The following is a 24139-nucleotide window of genomic DNA, read 5'->3' as shown; positions in this document are numbered from 1 at the left end:
ATTATTAAAAAGCTATAAAATAATGGATTCTGACAGCTTTTTAAACCATACCTTCTACCACTTGCTTTATAGTTCTCAATACTAGAACTAGGTGAAAATTATATTTCTGGACATTAGTAGAAATGTAAATCCACTGGCTTTGACCCTTCATGTTCTTGCCAGGTTTGAGAAAAAGAAAACATTATTATTTAATACTTCACTTCACTTTGATTCAAAGGTTTCTGTAAAATATTATTATGGCAAGATTGCTTTAAATTAACTAATATATTTCTAATACTTTTCAGTAAAATGCTACAATATCATTTCTATTTTTTAATTTGAAAATATCAAGGGAATCAATTTTTTAAAAAATTACTGACACATATTCTTTCAATCTACTATGACATGGAAATCTTACAGACACTCAGTATATTAAGAATGGAGATCTATTTTGTCGCCTAGTAAGTGGGGATGATTTGTGCAGATCTACAGGAGAGAGTTAAGTTTTCTAAATACTACTTACAACTTAACTGGAAATCCAGAAGGAGCGGTAAAAATAATATTCTCAGAGTTCAATAAGAGAGAAATTAAAACGATATAAATGTAACTGTATCTTCAGCTCTTTCTTTCCCTTCAAGTAAACTTTAAAAAGGAAAATCGTGTTTGCCTACTTCAGACTACAGAATCAACAGTTTTCTATCTGAGTTCAAACAGTAATATTTCAAATGGCCCAGAGGATAATAGAAATACCAACCCCTCGACTTGAAAAAATTCATAAAACACAATAACTTTAAAACCCTTGCTTGAGTTGAGCCTTTTATTTGGTTACCAGGAATACTCACATGTGTGGGTTTTGAACTCCTGCAGGATTGGGATTCAGAGTAAACCTTGCTGTAGATTTGAAAGGTGGATTTGCAAAATTCAACTTCAGTGCTTTGCGTTTACCTAAGAAATAACAAATAAAAAGTAAAAGTTTCAAGTACTATATAAAACAGGTAGGATTCTGAGGGCAAAAGAAATTCACACCAAAAGGCAGAAAATTTTGCTTTAACATATAATTAATATTTTGAAAGGTGGCAAAGAATTACTCAGAATTAAGAAAAAGTAAATAAAAATGATCTAAAGTTGTTACTAACCACAAATCACTCATTATCTCCATAACAACAGAAAACAGTGCTCAGTGCTTCCAGTTCATATTGCTCAGAGATGCTAAGGCTTTTGTAAGTAAAAACGCCACAGTAAAAATCATTCCCCTCAGCAGATATACTGAAAAATACTAAAATACTAGCACCTTTCCAGTGTTACATTTTACTTCCTTAGTTTAATAAAAATCATTTTCCCTCGAATGTAATATAAACAACTGAGTGAAGAATATGAAGCATTCTGCAACCATAATGGCCTAAAAGCATTATGGTACAGTCAACTTCAAGTTAATAACACAGGTATACCAAATAATCATTTTTTGGGGGGCAATTTCTGTGGTATGGGAAGGGAGAAAGTATTAATACCTTATATTATACCAAAAAAAAAAAAAAAAATGTCCTTTACAGAAAAGCCAGAAAACTCAGAAAAGATAAAGAAACAAAAATGTATAAAATATTATATATACACCTATAAGTATATAGGGTTTTAAAAACTTGTATATACACTTAAAAGTCCAGTTACCCCAAAATAATCATTATCTATTGCACACTATTTTCTTTTACATAGATGGAGACATTATTTTTTCCTCTACAATTAAAATTGGACAACAATACTGTTTTGTAACATGCTCTACTCACTGACCATATTTTTTTCTATGTCAATAAATCTTACAAAATCATTAACGCAGGGTTCTACTATATGGAAATTTTGAAACAGAGTTGGGTTTTTCCACATTCTTAGTACACCTTGGTTTCATGTACATATTAAGGATACTTTTCCTAGCACTCACTCTTCACACTTTATTATACATATATCAATCAATACCTATTCCAACAACATCTCTGCCATTCAAGCACCTTCCCACCTCAGTGGATTCAGAAAATGGATTAGAGGGCTCAACCTGTTCAGCCCGGTGCTTTCACGAGACGTGGAAGGCTGAGCGTGCCACGCTAGTCGGACAGGACTGCAGGACAAGAGCTGGATCAGCTCTCAGGGATGGGCCTTTCTACAGGATAATGGCAGTTCCTAAGAAGCCCACTGTCAGACATAACCATCGTACAACATGAATTTTCCTCATAAGTTGCCCTTTTGGGTACCAATTTTTTTTTTTAATAATTTTTATTTGACTGCAAGTTAGAGAAAGGCCATTCAAATTATACATGCAAAAGGTACTCTACAAAAAATGGCAGATTTGACTGTATTTAAAAAGCAAACTCTGTATTTACCCAAAAACCTTTAAAAAGTTAAATGAAAACTTGGGAAAATCCTTATAATACAAAATCAGAAACTCTAAATATATAAAGACGTCACACAAATCAAGAAAAAAATAGAAAAATTGGCAAGGGTATGAAAAATTAAGCAAAGTTGAGAAAAAATTATGAAAGGTATTCATAACACCAAAAACAGTTAAAATTTTGGTTCATGTGAAATTGGGAAAGTTTAGAGGTTTTATTTTGTACACATACATTTATTTTTTTTTAATGATAACATGGTGATCAGAGTGACCAGGTAAAAGAATCACTAGCAAAATACACTGCTGGTAGAAAAGTAACCTCTGGTGAGAGGTTCAGCAATATACAAGAAGCTTTAAGTGAATATGTTCTTTCACTTCTTGGAAATCTGTCTTCAAGAAATACTTAAAGGCAGAGGATTATTTGCAGGCCCTGCTAGATTCTGAAATTGCTTGGGACTGCTTGCTCACTCCTCTGGTCCTTCAGTTTTCTCCCTTTTTGAATGGGAATCTCCATCACTGTTATCCAATGCCTGACCCACCACTGTATCTTGGAAGCAGATAACTCATCTTCTAGTTACTAGGTTCATAGATGGAGAAGAATTTTGTGTCACAGTGGATCATACTCAAGAGTCTCACCCCATAGCTGATTTAGATGCTTTTGATGATGAGATTTAGGGCTGGTGAGCTGAAGATGTAATGAGTTAATAAGCCTTCTGGGGACGAGGGAGGAGGGTGAATGTACTTTGCATGTGGGGCAGATGTGACTATATGGGGGCCAGAAGGCAGACTGTAGTGCACTGAAAAGGTGGCCCCCAAAGTACCAGAAGCGATGAATGTTACTCCATATAGCAAAGTTTCTGGAGATACACTTGAGTTAAGGACCTTTGCAATCATAGATCTGAATGAGCTCAATGCTTACAAACTCCCCAAATCAAAAGTTGAACACCACCTGCCACGCGTGTGCGTCTGAAACTACCTGGTACATCACCCATGTTCTCTATATGGTGAAAAGTGATAGAAAACTGAGATCAAATGCTAAGGATAATAACAGAACATAGAATCATTGTGAAAACTATACAAAGAAAAACACCAAAAAGGGCCCTCTCTTCAAAAGCCCAATTTGACAGGACAGTAGCTAACCTTCCAAGGCAAATAAGGTATGTTACTACAATTAAAACGTACTCAAACTGTTCTTTTGAAAATAAATATTTCTACCTAATACACACACACACAGAGATTCCTTTTCGCACTGCATTCACATTTAAACAAAAATAAATTGAAGTCTTTAAAGGACATTTACTGCATAAATGAACAAGCACACAAGTAACAGAATGTGACATAACTTACATAAATTAGATTTAAACACACTCTATACTTCAGAAACATCTGCAGCTATCTTGAAAACAGTCCAAGTATATATTTTGATCTCTCACCAACAAAATATGCCAAAGAATTCTATAAAAGTTCAAAGCCTCTGTAAGCAGCAATGGCTCAGAGCCCGAGGTCGAGTTACACGGCCTGTTCTCAGCAGCGCACCCCAACTGCCCAAATGATGATCAGTTTAAGAGGAACTCATAAGGTGGTCAGCCTACAGGAGGAGAAGGAACGCTCCAGAAAGTCCATCAAAGGTGAGATTCCGGGAAAGGTAGAAAGAGGCAGCTTTTACAGTACCTTAAAGGCGTTTTCTGAATCTCTGTAGGCATGAGCCTTTTTGTTTGTTTAAGCATCTCTTCCTCTCCCATTAACTTTCTCTAAGTAAGAACCTCTATTAGGTCTGGTCTTTCTCATCTTAACTTCTCTTTCTCAAGGGCCCCAAAAAACTAAACCCTAAAGGCAACCTGTCACCATGTATTCAGATATTTTTAATAACAAAACTACAAACAAATAGGATATTAGATCAATGTGGGTTTTTTTCAAAAGCCTGCAACAACTTCCACAGGGAGAAAAGGGTACAAGGAAATAAGTGATACTATAAATGGCCAGTGGAGATTTTTAGAAGTTAATAGGGATTAAAATATTTGTACAAATAATTTAAAGTAATTATCAAGAAAGACCATAAATTTGTGATTATAATTACCCCTTTGGTAAGACTGTCACCAAATAATCAATTCCTAACCAGTCAACAGAGATAAACAGACCCTCCCCTTTAACTACAGTAGGATAGAAACAAAGTATGTCAAACATCTTAAATTATTCATATGGAAGAAGTGTCCCATCCAGAAGACTGTCTTTGTATACTTAAAACCCAAGTTCAGTGCCTGATATAGAAAATACTTTCAAATGCTTATTGATCTGGGAATAAATTTGACATGGACAGACCAAGACAACTGAAGTGTGGGTTAAATTAGCTAGAGTAAGTTTCTGTTGTTGGCACCCAAGAACACTGACTGATAAGGAAAACAGTATTTGTCCTCATCCCCCCCAGACTTCCAAAGCGCTGCTGTATCCTTTAGGGCAATACTGCCTAACTTTTTTCATGCCATAGCTTACACAGAAAATGAGGACATTGGTTCAACACAGTGAGAAAATCAAAACCAGAGCCGGCCTGAAAGCTGGCCGAGGTGGTTCGGCAGCCTCCGGCCCCACTCAGCCACTCCAGGGACTGAAAGGCCAGCCTTTCTGCGTTACCCTTGGAATTCTGGCTTCAGAGCTCTGCCTTAAGAGAACACCAGTAATACTGACACAAACTTCTCCATATCATGCATATGCAATTTCTTCCTCACAGTTCTCATGAGAGGAGCGTTCCTAAGCATGGGATCCTCAAGAATATTCAGAACTATGATTCTGAAGAAGAAGGATTTGTCCAAGTATATCCATACTCCCTACAGCCTAGGAATATCTTTTGCTCTAATTCTGACCACAGAACAACTCAGACTCACAGAATATTGAAGCTGAAAGGAAGACAGCTTTCAGACCATTGTGGGTTATGTGGTAGATTGTTACAAAAATAGCCACCAATGAATCACAGCTCCCTGTGTCCACGCCTCTTTGCAATGTGACTTTGCTGCTCTTCCCATCAACAGGTGGCATCCATTTCCCTCCCTCTTGAATCTGGGCAGGCCTTGGGACTTGCTTCGACCAGAATAATAGAGCAGAAGGGATGCTATATGACGTCCAAAGCTAATAAGCCTTATGAGCCCTTGCAGTTTGCACTCTCACCCTTTTGGAAAGCTACCGAGTCTAAATGGAAAGCAGTTCAGTCAGGCTTCCTTGATGATGAAAGAGCACATGGAGAGGCCCAGAAGTCCCAGCTACCCCAGCTGAGCTGAGACCGCCCCAACAGACCGACTAGCTGAATGCAAACATGTGAGTAACAAATAGAATCATGAAAAATTAAACAGCTGCTCTTTTAAGCCACTACTCACATGCTAAAGGAGCTGGGTAGAAACAATGAAAAAGCGATCAGAATCAGTCCCTCTTTGGGGGCTTCCCTGGTGGCGCAGTGGTTGAGAATCTGCCTGCCAATGCAGGGGACACGGGTTCGAGCCCTGGTCTGGGAGGATCCCACATGCCGTGGAGCAGCTAGGCCCGTGAGCCACAACTACTGAGCCTGTGCGTCTGGAGCCTGTGCTCCGCAACAAGAGAGGCCGCGATAGTGAGAGGCCCGCGCACCGCGATGAAGAGTGGCCCCCACTTGCCGCAGCTAGAGAAAGCCCTCGCACAGAAACGAAGACCCAACATAGCAATCAATCAATCAATCAATAAATCTTAAGAAAAAAAAAAAAAAAAAAAAGAATCAGTCCCTCTGAAGGAACTCCTACCACCACCACAGGGGACTCCCCAGAACCAAGCACAGGATAAAGTGGGAACTTGAACTACAACGGACAAATCACTCATATGATACCAAGTATTCCAAGCATCCCACCAGAGGTGGGGGAAAAAGAATTGCCTTAAATTCTCATTTCTCCCTTGGCTCTAAATCTGAGTACCTAATTTTCAAAACAGAAAGAGTAACCAGAATAATTTTTTAAATTATCTGTAATCACCGGAAAAGAGGAAGACAATTCCAACTATGCAACCTCAAACAATTTCAGAAATGAGGAAATAAAGTGGTAGACAAGAACTTACTTTCATTCCCTTTTCTGCCTAAATTACTACTGTGACAAGTGCCCTAACTTATTTCATAAGCTCGAGAGAATAAGAGAGGAAGGATGTTGACTTGCAGTTAGAAGAAATGGGCAACTCTGTACATTTTAGACTTGCAATCTCAGGCCTTCCAAGTAGTAAATGAGCTACTACCAGCTAATATTATATTACTCCTCTTCTGCCAGCCTTTGGTACATCAGGGTGAGCAATTTCCAAAAATTCACAAAATCTCACTTAGAACACTGAACTCTCATCAGTAAAATAGAACACTGTCATTCAGCCATGCAGCTAAGCATTTTGGAAACTGGACAGTGCTGAGTTTGTTTAAGAAACCAACAGCCCCTTTAGCACATTTTGACACTTTCGTGTGTAAGATAGATTTGGGGGAAGTCCAGTGTAATAAGTTACATAGCCATTGGTGCAGAAATATCACACTTATACACAAGGTGGTTTGCCAGGCAGTGGGGACAGAAGGATAGACAAGGTAGTGACATAATTACAAAGACTATTTTCTTTGGCATCCTGCCAAAATTAAAAAGGAACATGGTGGGAGGAAGTTAAAGGGTAGGAATAGGGGGGAAAAAGTACTTTTGCTAGATGCTAAATGACCACCAATGAAATACTGATAAAGATAAAAAGAGGGATATTTCTGTGGTCTAGTAATTCACACATCTGTAAAACCAAGATAAACACCACCCCTTACTTGGCAGAACTACTGTGGTAAGGACTAATATGAGCCAGATGTCTATTACCAGCAAACAAATATAATTCCTCAGACTAAACTAGCCAATTCCTGAGTAGTCCAAACTCTTCAAAAACACCCAGGGAGCAATTTAATTCAGGAGGACCCTCCTGGGATTACCAAGACAGCACAGGTGTCAAGGCTTTACCGAGATAAACAGGGCTTGAGATGCCTGTCCACACAGTCATACAGACAGAATCAAACTTTCTGCTGAGCAGGATCCTGGCTTTGGATCGCCATGGTCCCAAGCTCTCCTGTGAGGTCCCCAGGTTCACTGAGGGGCAAAGAGGAAATCCTTCTGTCTGAACTACAAACCCCAGCTGAAATCACTACCTTCTGAAATGACAAGCTGGGAGAGAATATAAGGGCCTTACTGATCAATATGACAGCAAATATCCCAATTAGAAAATACACAAAGAGCATGAACAGGTAATTAACAAAAGAAGGAATACGAACAGAACAGAAATAAACCATTAACATGAAAAAAATTATCAAATTCTCCTAGCTCTCCAAAAAATTAAAATTCATTTTTTGCCTTTAATACCACACATAAATGAAGTCCTAATATCAATGTTAACAAAGGGTATGAGAAGCAGCAGTCCCTTCAGAACTTGTCAGAGCTGTACTTTTACACCTATTTGTAGTTAGGTGATGCCCACCTTGCCCACCGCACCCTAAGTTTTAGGGGTGCAGAAACCATTTCTCATGTGCCTCAGTGTCTAGAATTACACCAGACACATAAATCCTTAACACTTCTTCAGTAAACAAAAGAACACAGACAAATGAATGAACAAACAAAGCACTGCTGTGAGATAAACTGGTTCACTTTCTCCATAAAAAGGGCCATACCTAGCAAGCATCTCAAAATGTCCTCACGGCCAACCCATTCCTAAGAATTTATCCTTTAGGAAGTTAAAGGCTATGCAAAGAAAGTTATTCAAAGCAGAGACATCTGTGTTAGATTAGTTACAAAAATTATGGCACACCCATAACTGGAATACTACACTACTACCAAGAAAACACACCATAAAGACTATTGACATTAGAACTAACTTTAACAGTGAGAGTTCTTTTTTAATCAGGCAATAAGTAATGTGTCTGATAAATTGTCATTTTAGTAAAGCACATGTGCATATGATAATCTATAATACACACACAGGCCACATTCTCCAGAATATCACTGGTGATTAATTCAAAGTGCTACAATTATGGGTGACTTTTTTCTTTTCCTACTTTTCTGTTTTTCAGCACTAAGCGTTTTTTGTCTCTGTTTTAATTATAGTCTCCTAGCTCCTCACATCAGAGCTTTCTAATCTGTTCTCTAAACCTAATCTTACTGAGCCCTAGAGAACAAGTAAAAAAATGGCCTTAAAAATACAAGTACGCATTGGCACTTTGACATACCTGCTAATACAACTTGGACATTTCCATATCCCTATCATCTTGTAATATTTCATAAGTTATATCATTTGAGATTTTTGAAGGTATATTTTTTTAACATCTTTATTGAAGTATATTGAAGGTATATTAATCAGCTAAGTTAACAATATTTTAATCTCCAACAAAACAGGAAAACACAATCTCCCCCCCCTCCCACATACACACAATGCCATGCTCCTGACTGTGAAAGCACAGCCTCCATGGGAATCTAAGAGTGGGAATTCCAGTTACACACCCACCTTGAGAAGGTTCCATATGGATACTCAAAAGGTGGCAGCCATACCGTCAGCGCACCTCCACCCCCAGTTTAGGGGAGGAGAGGAAGATGTGCTAATAATTCTGAGTCCTTCATGTGCCCCCAGCTTGTTGTTTAGCATTCTCTTTTATGCCATCATCCTTCACAGTCCTTGTACGAAAGGCCTAACCCACTATACACCTGCACTGCTTCCCTTCACAGAGAAGCTCAACGGCCACACGTGGCGCTGACAACCCTAGTCAGGGAGGGGAGTGTCTGCAGCACAGTAAGTCAGTAAAGGTACCCAGCACCTTGTCCAGGAGCTCAGAACACTTTAAATCTGTGCAATGCCCCAAACTCAGCCGAATCCACAGGGCATTTTTGTTCTTAAGCTTCAAATCCGTGAACATGTCAACAGGGGCCCCACGGAGACAAGTGACACGCAAACACTGTGTTGACCAACTCCAACCAAACTTTCTGTGCAGGCGGTCTGTGATGCCTTCTCCTGTGATGTGCAGGCCTCCCAATCGGACCCTTCAACATTCTAATGAAACTCCTCATCAGCTCCCCCAAGTTTTAAGTTACCGTCTCGCCACGCGCCCAAAGCAAGATGTTAGGATTTCTGGAAAACCATCCACATAAGGAGTCTTCCTTGTCGGTAGCCCTCTTTCTAGTGGGACAAGGCACATAATATGTAAACTTAGGAAAACCGTGTCAAGAAAAGTCGCGAAGCTTGTTCCGGTTTTCGTCCATACCTCGAGCCCACGCGGCGGCTCTGTGGAGGCAGAGGCACAGGCCAGAGGCGATGTTCTCACGGCGGCTTGCTTGAGCTCTAATGAGAAGCCAGAGTGCCCACTGCGCTTATATCACGTGCACGCTTCCTGCTCGGCAAACCCACAGCATCCTGCCATCATCATTTTAACTCCCCACCACCCAGAAATGAAATAAGCTCATTAACCATATTTTCTAATAATACCATCAGTATTTTTTCAATCAGTGCTTCAAACCTTTTTTATATGTACCACGGTGTTAAGAAAAGCACAGGTGCACAACACAATGAAGGAGAAACAAGGCTGTTCTTGGCTAAGCACCACTGACCTAGAGCTCTAGTGAGTGGCTCCAGGCCATAGGGCTAGGAGATGAATATTTCAGCCAACAGCAGTGCCCCAGTTGGGGAGCTACTAAAACACCCAGATCGGACTTCTTCTTAAAGAGTTTACTTAGAATAATATTATTAACCACACAACAAAGCCAGATTTTTGTCAAACGTTAATTTCTTCACTTATCTAATTTCTTTCCTCATCTGCCCAAAATACCAATAAGGATTCCCACACAGTCATAAATAATTAACTCTTCTAGACTCAATCCTTTAAGTTAGCAAGTAGATTAGGATACAGAAAGCTGTATTTTTTACAGACAATTTAGCATCATACTAGAGGTACCACTTTAGTCCTAGCAGACAGGACATCTTGATCCTTTTCACAACAGAAAATCAACCATCCACTGGCCAAAGTGATAGTGGATACCCACTCTTCTTTCCAGGTCACTATAGATTAGCCTGTCTAGAAAGCTTACTGATTCAAAGCTATATGTCTATTATATGCAGGTAGTTTTGCTACAGACACTGTCTGTGATATAATAAAAAATATATTTGGTATTTGTTGGAGGTTCCTGGCACAGAGCTCCTACAATCCTTGGAATTTCCTAAGTGATGAGCGTCTTTTATTATGCATAACAAGCCTCTTTCCACTATATCAGAGTTTTTGCGTATTAGGTGGGGGTGGGGAGAACCTCCAAAACTTCAGGATGGGAGGGCTGGTCTCCAGAAAAACCAGTCAAGTGATCAGAGGGTTATAACTTCCAGCCCCACCCACTAACCTCCATGTAAGGCAGAGGGTCTGGAGATCGAGTTCAATCCCCAAAGGCCAACGGTTTAATCAGTCATACCTATGTAATGAAAGTTTCATAAAAGCTCCTAAAGATGAGCCAGGGGAGCTTCCTGGTTGGTAAACACATCAAAGGGCTAGAAGGATGACAAGCCCAGAGAAGGTGTGGAAGCTCTGCACCCCCCCTCTCTCCACACCTTGCCCTGTGCATCTCTTCTATTTGGCTGTTCCTGAGTTACATGTTTCTAATAAATTGGTAAACATAAGTAAAGTGTTTTCCTGAGTTCTGTGAGCTATTCTAGCAAACAAGTGAACCTGGGGGCGGTGGGTAAGGGAACCCTGTAATCTGCAGTCAGCCAAGCAGAAGCGTGAGTAGCCTCGGCACCCCATTTGCAGCTGGATCTGAAGTCAGGGCAGCTTTATGGGGCTGAACCCTTTAACTTGTGAGATCTGATGCTAACTCCAGGTAGATAGTGTCAGAATTGAACTGAATTGTTGGGCACCCAATTGACATAGGAAAATTGCTTGCGGTCAGATAACACCTCAGAGTGGCAAAATGTGAAACACTGAGAAGTGAGGACTATTAAGACTTCCTGAAGGCAAAAGAAGTCACTTTCAAGAAATAAATCTTTCCTTATTTCCATTAATACCTGTAATTGATTTTTTATGCTATCCAAACCTATAAGCAAGCCTGCAGCTTGCACTGCCTAAAGCAGAAGGGAAGCTTTATTTCAAAGATGGCTTCCCCAATTCTAAAACACCATGAGTAGTTTAGCAATAATTTAATAACTGCAGAGGAGGGGCACAAAGCCCCACACTACACAATTTTCAACTAGTCACCAAGAGCATACCACATTTGTTATATAACAACCCCTTGCTTCTTCGGGAACACAGTCAACATCTGAACATAAGCATTCTCATATTCATCTGGATGACTTTTGACCACTGGAAATTAGATTTAGCATTCTGGTGACTTTTCATAAAAAAAGCACCTGCGTATCACAGGAACTCAAATATTTCTTGAATAAATGAATAATCCAAGCTCAAGTTTTGATTTAACACCTTTAGGACAAACGGTTTCACTCAGACATCTTGACTGGGGGTTTTATCCATACTTCCCAATAGATCTAATTAGTTGCTTCTTTGGTTCTCATTAATCGAAAGATGCGTAACTAGAAGTTAAACAGGTTCTCTGAAAAAGTTAGCCAGCAAGCTTTAACGAGAGAAATGCTCCTAACTATAGAACTTCATGACACATGGATTAGTCGGCCATCCTCTGGCTTTAAAAAAAGATAGCTGGCATTTTTAACTGCCTTGCGCTGCATGGCCTGTGATCATCTTTTATACACTCAACCAACTTTTTCCATTTCAGTGCTGTATTACCCTATACATCTTTTTAAAGAAATTTTAAGTAATAATTCACAATCCAAATTCAAATTCAAATCCAACAGTGTTACTACCAAAGCAAGTAACAGAGGTGGAAAACGAATCAACATCCTCTATACAAAGCTAATATTGTATATGTATAAGCAATAACTACAGCACTATTATACTCCTCTCACCAACATCCAAATAGCTTCTTTGTACCCCACAGAATAATCCTTCCCAATTTAAAAAAAACATTAAGATGTGACTAACACTTTCACTTCTTAGTGGACACAGTTAAGTACTATTTGTTGCCCATAAATGTATTCTATGAATTAAGGTTTTTAAAAGGTTAGAATAAAGTAAGATTAACAAAGAGAGTTAAATGGCACCCAAAGAGGATATACTGCACCCTATCTACTTTCTAAATATATAGTACATGAGAGTATCCTGACTGAAACGTCTCTGTTATTTACAAATTGTGCAAGGTCAAATCAGTGTTAGAACATCACCACAGGGAGACTTTAATAGTGTAGTTACAAGACAGGTGACTGAACAGGGATAGTGAAATGGGAGAGTTGCTTAAGAAAGCTGGAATCCAGTTTGGGACTTTTAAAGATCTCTTGATCTCTGGTGAAGTCGAAGAACCAGTGGGTATGTGAGACCAGTTCTGTCAAATTAAGATCAGTCCCAAACCGGATTCCAGCTTTGCTCATTAATTTATATTCACTGATTAGAATGCTCAGGTCCTTCAAGCATTATCTTGCCAGTACTTGGGAACCAGAGTTAGTCATCGAAAGGCAGTTTGGTGAGACTAGAAGTAAATAGGAGTTCTCATCCGAGATATAAAAAACACGTGAGCTACTTGTGTTCCAGTTGGCAATTACCTTCTCAGTGACTGGTATGTACTTGTCCAACAGGTGTCATTATTCACCTTTTAGTAGTGACAATTTCTTAAGCAACTCTTGCATTTCACTAACCCTGTTCAGTCACGTACTTCATATCCTTCAGCACTGGTGCAGTTAAGTCATAGATGATCAATGCAATAATTTGCATTTGATAGTATGCCCCAAACACAAACTTTGTTTCTTGGTTGACAACAGCAACTATCTGCAGAGCCCACAAACGTTTAGAAACACAAGTTAACCAGTCCCAAATGAAAGAATTAATCTAGACAAAAATCACTGATGGTAGCCAGAACCATCAGGTGAAAGGCTGATGGGGAACTTTATTCCATATGAAACACACTGACAGCACCAAAGCCCACTGATCAATCTTAACAAGAGCTGCAACCAGAAATCGTATGCCTCCTGATACGATGCAACAAAAAATACACAGCACCACCTACCAAGTGTTCTTGCCAAAAATTTGAATATCTATGTGATCAAAGCCCTTATTTCTAACTACAAATTAATAGGAAATACAGGGCAATGTGAAACACTCATTACTAAAAGGATGTAATCAGCCAAATCCAAAATGTGCAAAATGCTACAAAAATATGACCCATTTTTTTTCAATGAACAAATGGCAAGAAAAAAGGAGAGAAGAGGGAACTACTATAGAGAAACTTAAGAGACACATGAACCAAATGCAGTATGTGTGTGGGCCTTGTTGAGACCTCAACTTGGAGCAAATCAACTGTAAATAAGGCATTTGTAGGGCATTTGAGGAAATCAGAACATTGAGTGGCTATCTGATACAACTGTTTTGTTTATTTAACAGTGTGATAATGGCATTAAAGTTATGTATTTAAGAGTCCTTATCACTTAGAAGATGTGTGACAAACACATTTGTGGGTGAAATAATGATAATCAGAATTAGCTTTAAAATTTTTTAGTAGAGATAGGTAGAGGGAGGAGGAACAAATGAAATAAAATAGGCCATATGCTGGTAATTGTTGAAGCCATGTAATGGGTACATGGGGTTCACTATACTATTCTAAGTTTGAAAACTTCTATCATTAAATGTTTTTAAAAAATTAAATAATGTGCTTTCTTCCACCCCTAACTATAAGAAAGTAGGCGGGACATAAATCTGAAGACATCAATTCGTTTTTAAGAGCCTGTACACAAATCTGTCCTCACACAGCGCATGGCCACCTTGTTCACTGACTCCCCAGTCTCCTGACCTACTGATCTTGGTCAGCTGTTCCCCAGACACACAAGTCGTTCGAGAATCCCAAAGCAATCCATTCTCTGCACCTGTCTAAGCCAGAATAATTCTGATTTTTTGAAAATACTTTCTCCCTAGTGGTAGATCCCTCTGTCCCTAGCTTTGGAGCCACAAGAAGGAATCTTTCCACTTAAATGTTCAGTCAGGCTCATTAGATAACGTTTTGAAACTCTCCAGGGCCAGAAAATCAAAAATGATATATAAATGTATGTCCAGATCTCATGACAATTTTCAAGTGAAGACTCCTCAAAAGCCATTTGGTTTAGAAAATCATTCCTATGAGTGCTCACTGCTTTCTTTCAAGAATCAATAAAACACTATGGTTTATAGCATGTAACCTGTGACCAAACCAAGGTCACACAGTCTGCTACTCCTTAGCTGTATGACTTTAGAAAATTCCCTTAACCTTTCTGTGCTTCCGTTCCTCATCTATAATAATTATTATACCTACTTCATAAGATTGTTGGAAGAAATAAAGAGTTAATAACTTACTTAGATAATTTAAATAAAGTGATAGATAAGATTAGATAAGATAAATAAAAAGCTTAGAACAGGGTTTGGCACACGGTAAATGAGAGTTATCTGTTATTATTTCTACCACATAGTCTGTCTATACGTGTTCAATTTCTCAAAGACCATAAACTTCTTCAGAGTAGGCTCTAGATTTAATCCATCTTTCAAGACCCCAGTGCCTCTTAGCATTAGTGGTATAGATATGTTTGTTAAATGTTATATTTGTGCCTCTGTTTATTTAACCTTTTAAGAGGTTCTCTGAAGGGGAGTAAATATGTATACACTTGATTTTCACTTCTGATTAATGTTCACTGATTTCTACCTAGTGAGAAAATCAACACCAACATGGCAAGTGCAAGTTTCTTCTAGAACATCTTTTCATCTAGATACTTGTGTCTGGATTTTGAAAGCACTCATAAAATCATGCAGTAAGAATTCAAGTATTTACTATACCTTGTTTGAAAACCATCACCCTAAACTTATTAGCTAAGTTGAAAACCACTTTGATTAACTGGAGAGTTAGTTGGGAATAATTTCTGGAAACTTCTCACAAAAGTTTTGTCAAATATCCTTTCATTGCTCATAGTAAACTTCAACTGGCAAGTAAAAGGAAACTTTCTGCAATGTGGGAGAATCACTAATTTTTTTCTCATTCAAAAACACCACACAGTAAGCTTCTCCAAATGATTTTTAAGGTGCAATAGATATTTGAAACCTTCCTTCCTCTAGCAACAAAACCAATTTTCAGGAAGAATTAATGTTCCCACCACTTCCAAGATCAAAGATAATTAGGCAGCATTCCCCTTGGAATGGTACATGGTATAAAGGGGATGCATGAACCTTGACTCTGCCTATACAACGATTCTTGGGCTTCCATTAGTATAAAAGCTGTTGGAAAGCTTGGGCTTTCCCCTGGCAGTTCATCATGGTCCACAGACAGTGATGAATGTACTAGACGCTCAGTCCTAGGGGCTTACGGCAAACCCTGCAATAGTCTCATTTTGTAACTAAGTTCATCGTGTATATAGATTTAAATAAACCACGTTACCCTCCAGTAGTAGCAAATGTGGTCATTCTGTTTCTTAGGATTGCTGAAAAACTTAGGTGAGCTTAATAAATTCCAAACAATAAAATTTTAGTGATTGGGTATAGATTTTTGTTACATAAAATGGGAAAACAGAAGTTTAATTAGTTGAATGTTCTAAGCTCTTAGTTTTAAACACAGGACAGCTTGACACTCCCTCCACTCCTTCCTTTCCGTGGTTTTCTATACTCCACCTCCAGTAAAGTCAAATACTCTCTTGAGTGAAACATCATCTTTTACAGTATCAGGTCAGTAAACTTATTAATGACGTCCTCAAACTTCTGGAAAGATTCACAAAACACCCTTCCTCCTCTTTACTGTTTCATTTTTATTATTACCAATTTAAAAACAATTTGGGGTACTTATTTAAAGAGAATAGTTTCACAATGAAATGAAAATCTGTCATTAGGATACCTCCATTTTCCCCCCAAATACTTTGGTGTGCAGTGTTACCAAAAGCGATCAATACCTGTAATCTAATTTCTATTAGCGACTTCAAGGATAACAGTCAGCTCTGCAACATGTAATTTTCTAAATAAAGATCCTGTTGCTATGCAAACATTCTCAACTAAAACAATTTTTTAAAGCCATTAAATCTTTTTAGAGCTATCAAAAGTAAAAAAGGCAAAGCTACGGAAACTCAACACTACCAAAACTTGTCTTTAGCACTCAAGAACTCTACAGCCATGGGCGGAAAATGCACTGCAGTAAGGGGGGAAAAAAAGGCTAAAAGTGCCCTTGTATGAAAACTAAATTATTAAGAGTATTTGCCAAATTCCTAACTACTCTCACTTTGATCGGCACAGGATTCTACTAGGCATTTTCTGAGGAAAATCCCCATGCCCTGGGATCTTTAGTGCGTCACAATTCTCATACAAGCAAAAAGTCAAAATGCCGATCCACTAAGGTAAATTTGACATTTACAAAACCATGTCTCAAAAACTGTTTCTAGGCAAATCTCCTGCCCCCCTCGCCCACAAAAATTGGTTTTATAAAGCAAAGCAAATCATATTCTAAAGAACTATGTTTTCAAGTTAGCTCATTAAAGCCACTGAGATATGATCATTCAAACTGAGTCATAAATCACATAAACATATTTACAAGTACAAAATCATTATCGCCAAATGGTAAATGACGAACTAATCAACCTTCTAAATGTAGGAGCTCTACATGGGAAAAAAACATTTTCCCCTGATGTAGTCTTACATACAGACCTTAGAAAAATTCAATTATCTAACAGTGTTAAAGAAATATAACACTGTTGGCTCAAATAACAATTTTATGTTAAATATATATTATCTTATATATATTTAGAAAACCAAAAAGCAAATAAATGCAGAAACTATAATTGATAAAAAAAGATCATGAAGTGCAAAGTGGATTTTTATTGAATTTCTATAAAAATCTGGTTCCAAAATTAAATATGCAGTCTCATACTATTTGTCTGTGTGTGTGTTAAAAGCCTACACACACATCACCAATAAAGCACCACTAACTCGTAACAGGCAATTGTAATAAACTGATTGGAACAGTAATGTAACAATATAAAAAATAAAAACTACGTGTAAGTCAAACAATGGGGGAAAATTAATCCTTCAGAGCTTCCATTAGTCATCAGAATCATCTTACAATAAGTCTTTTTGGTTTATGATGGAGAATTGAGCATTTGAAGCAGACTCAAACATAGTGGACTTTTAACAATATGTACTTTTGTGTTCTTTGTACTCTATCCCCTCCTACAACTACTGTATGCTATGTAATTATTTTTAGTGAATTAAACTGTAGTTTTTCTGAAAATTCTGCAACACCCTTAAAATAAAACTGGAGATTCTGGCACTAGAGTATGCACTAATAGGTAAGAAAACATCGCTTTGGTGATTTCAAGCCCTTTATTTTTAAAGAAATGAGTGACTACTTCTAACATACAGTTAATGGCTATATTCCAGAGCAAACTGGAAGACTGATTTTCTGCAAACATTACCAAATTGCACTTATAATTTTTACGACATGCAAATCATAGGACCAGTCTTGGGAAAGAGTGTTAATACATGTAAGCAACAGAAAACTTACCCTAAAATATAGGAACCAATAGTTCAAAAATAAATGCTGTCACCTTAGAGCTGGCCCTCCGTACCATCATTCCAGCTCCAACCCTCCCTTTCCTCAAGACTTCCACTGAGGTCTGAGCCAGCACAGACAGCTCTGCTTGACTCCAAAGCAGGACAGGCCATTGCTGGATCTCTGTCGTGGTCTCCAGTCAGGAAAGCAGCTATCATGAGACCCCGCAGCAGCCCTCACGTTAGTTCTCTCTCATGACAGAACAGTGGAAGCAAAGGTGCCCAGTGCATATGCGGTCCTGCACCACCTCACTCTGGGTTCAGCTACTAATCAATCTGCAGCATCAGTAGTCGCATGCTTGCAATCAACGCAGGAACAGCCCTAGCCCACTGCACTAAGAGCCCGCTAAGGGCAGAGACCTATTCTATTCACTTCTGCCCCAATAATCTCCCTCATTTGATGGTACCTATGTGTCCAACATGTGCTTTGTGAATGAATGTATAAAACTGTATGAATTCCAAAAGCTGGAAAATTAAGAGAAGGACCTCCCAAAGAGAGAGGGAGAAATAAAAGGGGAGATATGAGAAAGCAGTGTAAAGAGGTAGTGAAGGCAACCAAAAGTGGGCATCAAGTGGGAATACACAGTTAGGTTCTGCCACGTGTAATAAAGCAAGCAGCACTGCAAACCTATCATTTCTGTAACAGTGGGAGAGGGACAGTACCATTCAGAAAGTCTAAAGGCATTTTACATCTACCTACAGCACCATTTATAGTCACTGTATACACAATTTTAAATTTAATAAAATCAATGTTTCTCTTGTTTTATGTTCACAATAGGACTAAGAGAAAAAAAGCAACAATGCAAATGCAGTTTTAAATTTTTTAAATGTCAGCATTTTTCTTAAATTAGATTTTATGTCAATATGTAAATAAAAATTTAAAAGTATATTAAATATTAACAGAAATATTTAAACAGAAAGCTAAAAACTGTCATAGTAGGTGTGTTAAAATTAAAATATAGCATACAATAGAAGTTGTAAGTACATTACACGTAGATATGTATCACATATGTAGGTTCACTAAGAGCAGGAAATCATGTACTATTTTTAATTTAAGGTAAGAGAAGGATGACAATAATGCACCCATTAAACATTTTTATCCTAGGAACTAGCTGCCTTACTCTATTGCTCATTATATATTTATATCATGGATAAACCAATCAAGAAATAAATTTTTGTTAACTACTTTTCAAAGGAAGTCACAATGTTCAACCAATGGAAATTAAACATTTTGATTCCATCAGAAAATTTTAAAACAGCAGAAATGTTTTCTCCAGGTTAAACTTTATTTCGTTTGAACTAACTTACTTAAGAATGATACATATCAGAGGATCTAAAAGGTACAGCATGGTGACTACAGTTAACAATACAGCATTATATACTTGAAAGTTGCTAGAAGAGTAGATCTTAAAGGTTCTTACTACAAAAGAGAAATACTAATTATGTGAGGTGATGGAGGTGTTAACTAACCCTACTGTGGTAATCATTTCGCAATATGTAAGGGCAGCAAATCATCATGCGTACACCTTAAACTTACACAATGTCATATGTCAACTACATCTCATAAAGCTGGGGGGAAAAGACAATGATGTACATCAAAAGGCGGTCGTGGGAGTTCCCTGGTGGCCTAGTGGTTAGGATTCCAGGCTCTCACTGCCGTGGCCCAGATTCAATCCCTGGTCAGGGAACTGAGATCCCACGAGCCTCGCGGCACAGCAAAAAAAAAGAAAAAGCGGTCATTATTCTTCCCCACTCTATGAGTCAACAAGCAGAAGATGAATACGTTATATTTTGGGATATATTTATGTTAACTGGAGAATAGCTTTCTTGAGTTGGCATTTTTTTAAACTGCATTTTATACAAATGACATTTAAGTTTAAAATGCATTTGTTTTAACTTTATAAATTATGCTTTCTTATAGAACACCTATTCTGTAGTATACGAAGACTGGCGCCCTAATATACAACCCTAGTCTAAGGCTTCCCTGGTGGCGCAGTGGTTAAGAATCCACCTGCCAATGCAGGGGACACAGGTTTGAGCCCTGGTCCGGGAAGATCCCACATGCCGCAGAGCAACTAAGCCCATACGTGCAACTACTGAGCCTGCACTCTAGAGCCCGTGAACCACAACTACTGAAGCCTGCAAGCCACAACTACTGAAGTCCGTGCACCTAGCGCCCGTGCTCCGCAACAAGAAAAGCCACTGCAAGGAGAAGCCCGTGCACGGCAACAAAGAGTAGCCCCCTCTCACCACAACTAGAGAAAGACCGCGCGCAGCAACGAAGACCCAATGCAGCCAAAAATAAATAAATAAAATAAATAAATTTATTAAAAAACAAACAAAAATCCTAGTCTATATTGGGGGGTGGGGAGGAGGAAGAAAAAAATTTTGTTTTAAAGAAAAAAATTAAAATTCATTAAATGTATGCTTTAAAATAAATCAATTTTAAAGCATGAGGTCTCAGAATACAGTTATACTGTATACTTTCTGCACTCCAATCTTAAAAGTGAACTTTCCTCAACCTGTGATTTAAATTATGGCTAAGTCCAAATATCTATGTACATCTTTCTATATAACTATATACATATGAATAGGTGTCTTTCTATACCTGTATACATCGTTCTAAATCTAGTATATCTGTCTATATCTATATACATCTTTCTATATTTACATACATTTGAATACCTACATATATGTTTCTCCTATTTCAATTGCAAGTGAAAGCAAGAATATAACACAGTTGTTTTGTTTTTTTTTTTGTATTTGGAAAATGAATGAAAAATGGAAGCTCTTTTAAAGTAAAATTGCCATGGTTGGTTAGTTGAAACAATAGTGGACACATTCCCAATACCAAGATGGATATGAAAAAATTAGGTAGCATAATATCATAAAATTTGTAGCTTACTTTGTGCCTTTTCACAGAAGTTTATCTGAAAGCCTAAAGTAAAAGAGATAAGTTCCAGTTCATTTACTGTAAATCAAACAAACCAAAATTAGAACATGACATAGCATTTTTATATTACATTCAAGAACAGTTCAAATCACATAACCTCCACTATCACAGATAAAACTATAACATACGGGCTTTCTTCAAAACTCAGCTCTTTCTGACGTAATTGTACTTTATTATATGAAACTGAAATCAAGTTTAAATTATAAGAGTTACGTTGTCTTTACCGTTAATTTTCACACCTATTCAATAAAAAGAATAGCTATTAGCCCTTGGAAGTTAAGAACCACTTTTAAGACAGTTTTATCAATTTCTTCAATCTACAAGTTCAGAACATATCACAAGCTATTTTATTAACTCAAATTACTGACTTGGAATTACTCGATTAATTACTATCCCTGATTAAAAAACTTTGGTAGTTGATAAATTGTGAGAGCTAAACACACATAGCAACATTCTGCCAGTGAGCGAACCTCAAATGATAAGACAGTGAACTACTAAAGAGGTGCTTAAATTCCTGTGAAGTAGGCCTGAAAAAAGACCATGTCCCTAGAAACGGTAGGTAGGACTATAGCAGTTATAGGAAGAAAACCTGTGAATTCTCCTTAGAAACATAAACATATTTTCCAAGTTCAATTGGGCCTGGTTATACCTTATGCATATATTTATACAGGTGTAATTTTGTAAAATGCACCCAGTAAAGTAAGCTGTTCAAAACAAAAGGCTTCCCAAAATATTCATTTGCCATCATAGTCTATTGTGTGAATTTCTGGTTTTCTTAGTGGTCTACCTATGCTTGTGTTTATTATTGCTTTGGGGAGCAAAATGGGGAAAGCATATTTAGAATGAGTATCATTCAAGCTGTAGTTATATAAATTCAATCAAAACTTGCAGGAAAAAAAGCCAGGACTAAAAAGGATATGTTTAAGTAGTCTTTCCCATCCAGCTATTGAAATTCCTAGGATTTTAAGATATAGTACCTATAATGCACAAAACCTGGAAAATGGCTAATGTAGCTACTCTGACATGAAGGTACCTTTGGGGCACATAAGTAACCCACTGCCTACTTACTACCTGATGGCAAAGTGGGAGGAAGTGGGAGTGGAGACTTCAAGGGACAGAAGTCCTGGGGGCAAACTGGAGGCAGTGCCCTGACACCTGTCTCTACTGCTGAGGCCCCATACATATGCTGCCCGCCCCCTTGCCCCCCACCAGATGTGCAGCAGGAACAGACATCAGAGGCAAACACAAACAAACAAACAAACAACAACAAAAAATGGATCCTGTGGATCTTATAAGCCTAAGCAACTAAACACCAGCCAGCCTCCTACCAGGCAAAATGAGCTGGCACAAGTCAGGAGGAAAGGGAGCTGGCAGCTGGCACTGTGGAAGCAGCAGTGGAATAGGAAACACGGAGGAGCCTAGCCGCAGCTCAGAAGCCGCAGCTCAGAAGCCCATCTCCCACCCCCTCCGCTGGAAGAGGGAACGGAAAATTCACCTGGAGACCGGAGAGGAAGCTGGTGAAACACTGAAACAATTTCAAGGCGATAGTTACTATTCTCTTTTTAGCTGTAAATACAGTCAATAGTTGCTACTGGGTAGCAAAAATAAAAGGTGAGCAAAGAGGTGAACTAAATGGCAAGATGAATGGGGAAAGGAGCAAGAAAAATAAATCTGAAAGGTATGTGAAAAAGAATGAATTGGATCTGTATAGTTATATAAAAATAAGTTAAAGGATAAAAGTATAATGAATAGGAAAAAATTTAAGGTATATGTAACTGGGAATGTTAGAGTATCACCAATTACTCCCCTAACACATCAGAAGTTAAGCCCACTTTTAAATGCTAAAAAATTCTCAAAACTTGAAGTTCTGTCATCAGTACAGAATCCATACATGTAGCTAAAAGGGAAGGGGTGAAATTCTCAAAGCATAACTACAGACTTACTCTTTCTACCTAATTATGGATGAAGTGACCAGATGAACAGATTCTAAGGACTCATACCTACATCTATCTCTGCATTATTTCTCACTCAGAAAAGACTTGCTAACTGACAAGCACAGGCTACAGTAACTGGAACAGATGGCTCACCTTTTCCTTGGGACTCCATGTAATCTTATCAATTAAATCAGATAAAAAGCCATTACCTAAATCTTTCTAGACCTCTAAAAGACTATATATACAGACACACACACACACACACACACACACACACACACACACACACACATACACACAGGGCGGGGGGTGGGGGGTGGGGGGGAGAAACTCTATATAGAGAGATTATATATATGGAAAAGAACCCAGGACTTCCCTGGTGGCGCAGTGGTTAAGAATCCGCCTGCCAATACAGGGGACACGGGTTCGATCCCAGGTCCGGGAAGATCGCACATGCCAAGGAGCAACTAAGCCTGTGCGCCACAACTACTGAGCCTGCGCTCTAGAGCCCGTGAGCCCCAACTACTGAGTCCACGTGCTGCAACTACTGAAGCCCGCGTGCCTAGAGCCCATGCTCCGCAACAAGAGAAGCCACCGCAATGAAGAGTAGCCCCCGCTCACCGCAACTAGAGGAAGCCCGCGTGCAGCAAAGAGGACCCAACGCAGCCCAAAAAAAAAAAAAACAGAACCCACAAAGGTCAGAGAGTTGGTGCTTACAGTACAGACGTGGGAAAGTACATGGCCCCAGCCCAGTTTCTTTTCATTAAATCTCAGACCCCCAAGAATAAATATTGAGATGTACAGGGCAGGGTGCTAGTAGGCCTACCAAAGAAATAAAGCTCTGTGGGGGGCTTTTTCCCCTCCTTTTTCTCACCAGGACTCGCCCACCACATTTTCCCCTCATTCTCACCGTCCAACCTCAATCTTGAGAGTCCTTAACTGGCCATAACTGGAAACCTGCAATTTACTGTATTTACCAAATAAAGTGAGCTTGTCTGTATCCGTTTAAAAGGCTGTTTAGGATGTGTATAAGTGTATATTAAAACCAAAGGCAGGGCTTCCCTGGTGGCGCAGTGGTTGAGAATCTGCCTGCCAATGCAGGGGACACGGGTTCGAGCCCTGGTCTGGGAAGATCCCACATGCCGCGGAGCAACTGGGCCCGTGAGCCACAATTACTGAGCCTGCGCGTCTGGAGCCTGTGCTCCGCAACAAGAGAGGCCGCGATGGTGAGAGGCCCGCGCACCGCGATGAAGAGT

General features: G+C 38.7%; 1 protein-coding gene across 5 annotated transcripts in view; it reads right to left on the bottom strand.

Annotated features, from left to right (window-relative positions):
• MAP2K4 (mitogen-activated protein kinase kinase 4) overlaps positions 1-24139 on the bottom strand; it is a 104153-nt gene that overhangs the window by 72453 nt on the left and 7561 nt on the right. For 3 of the 5 annotated variants that reach the window (XM_082373329.1, XM_082373333.1, XM_082373330.1), the window contains exons 2-3: positions 20902-20967; positions 822-924 (exon numbers count right to left, since the gene is read on the bottom strand). In XM_082373329.1, coding sequence (XP_082229455.1) covers positions 822-924; positions 20902-20967 — 169 coding nt within the window. The remainder of the gene's footprint in view (positions 1-821; positions 925-20901; positions 20968-24139) is intronic. The other 2 variants (XM_082373331.1, XM_082373332.1) reach the window with 2 other exon arrangements.

Source organism: Balaenoptera borealis (genome assembly GCF_965194805.1).
Source record: "Balaenoptera borealis genome assembly, chromosome: 20".
Taxonomy (NCBI): Eukaryota; Metazoa; Chordata; class Mammalia; order Artiodactyla; family Balaenopteridae; genus Balaenoptera; species Balaenoptera borealis.
The sequence above is the reverse complement of the archived record's forward strand: the minus strand, read 5'-3'. Positions and strand labels throughout refer to the sequence as shown.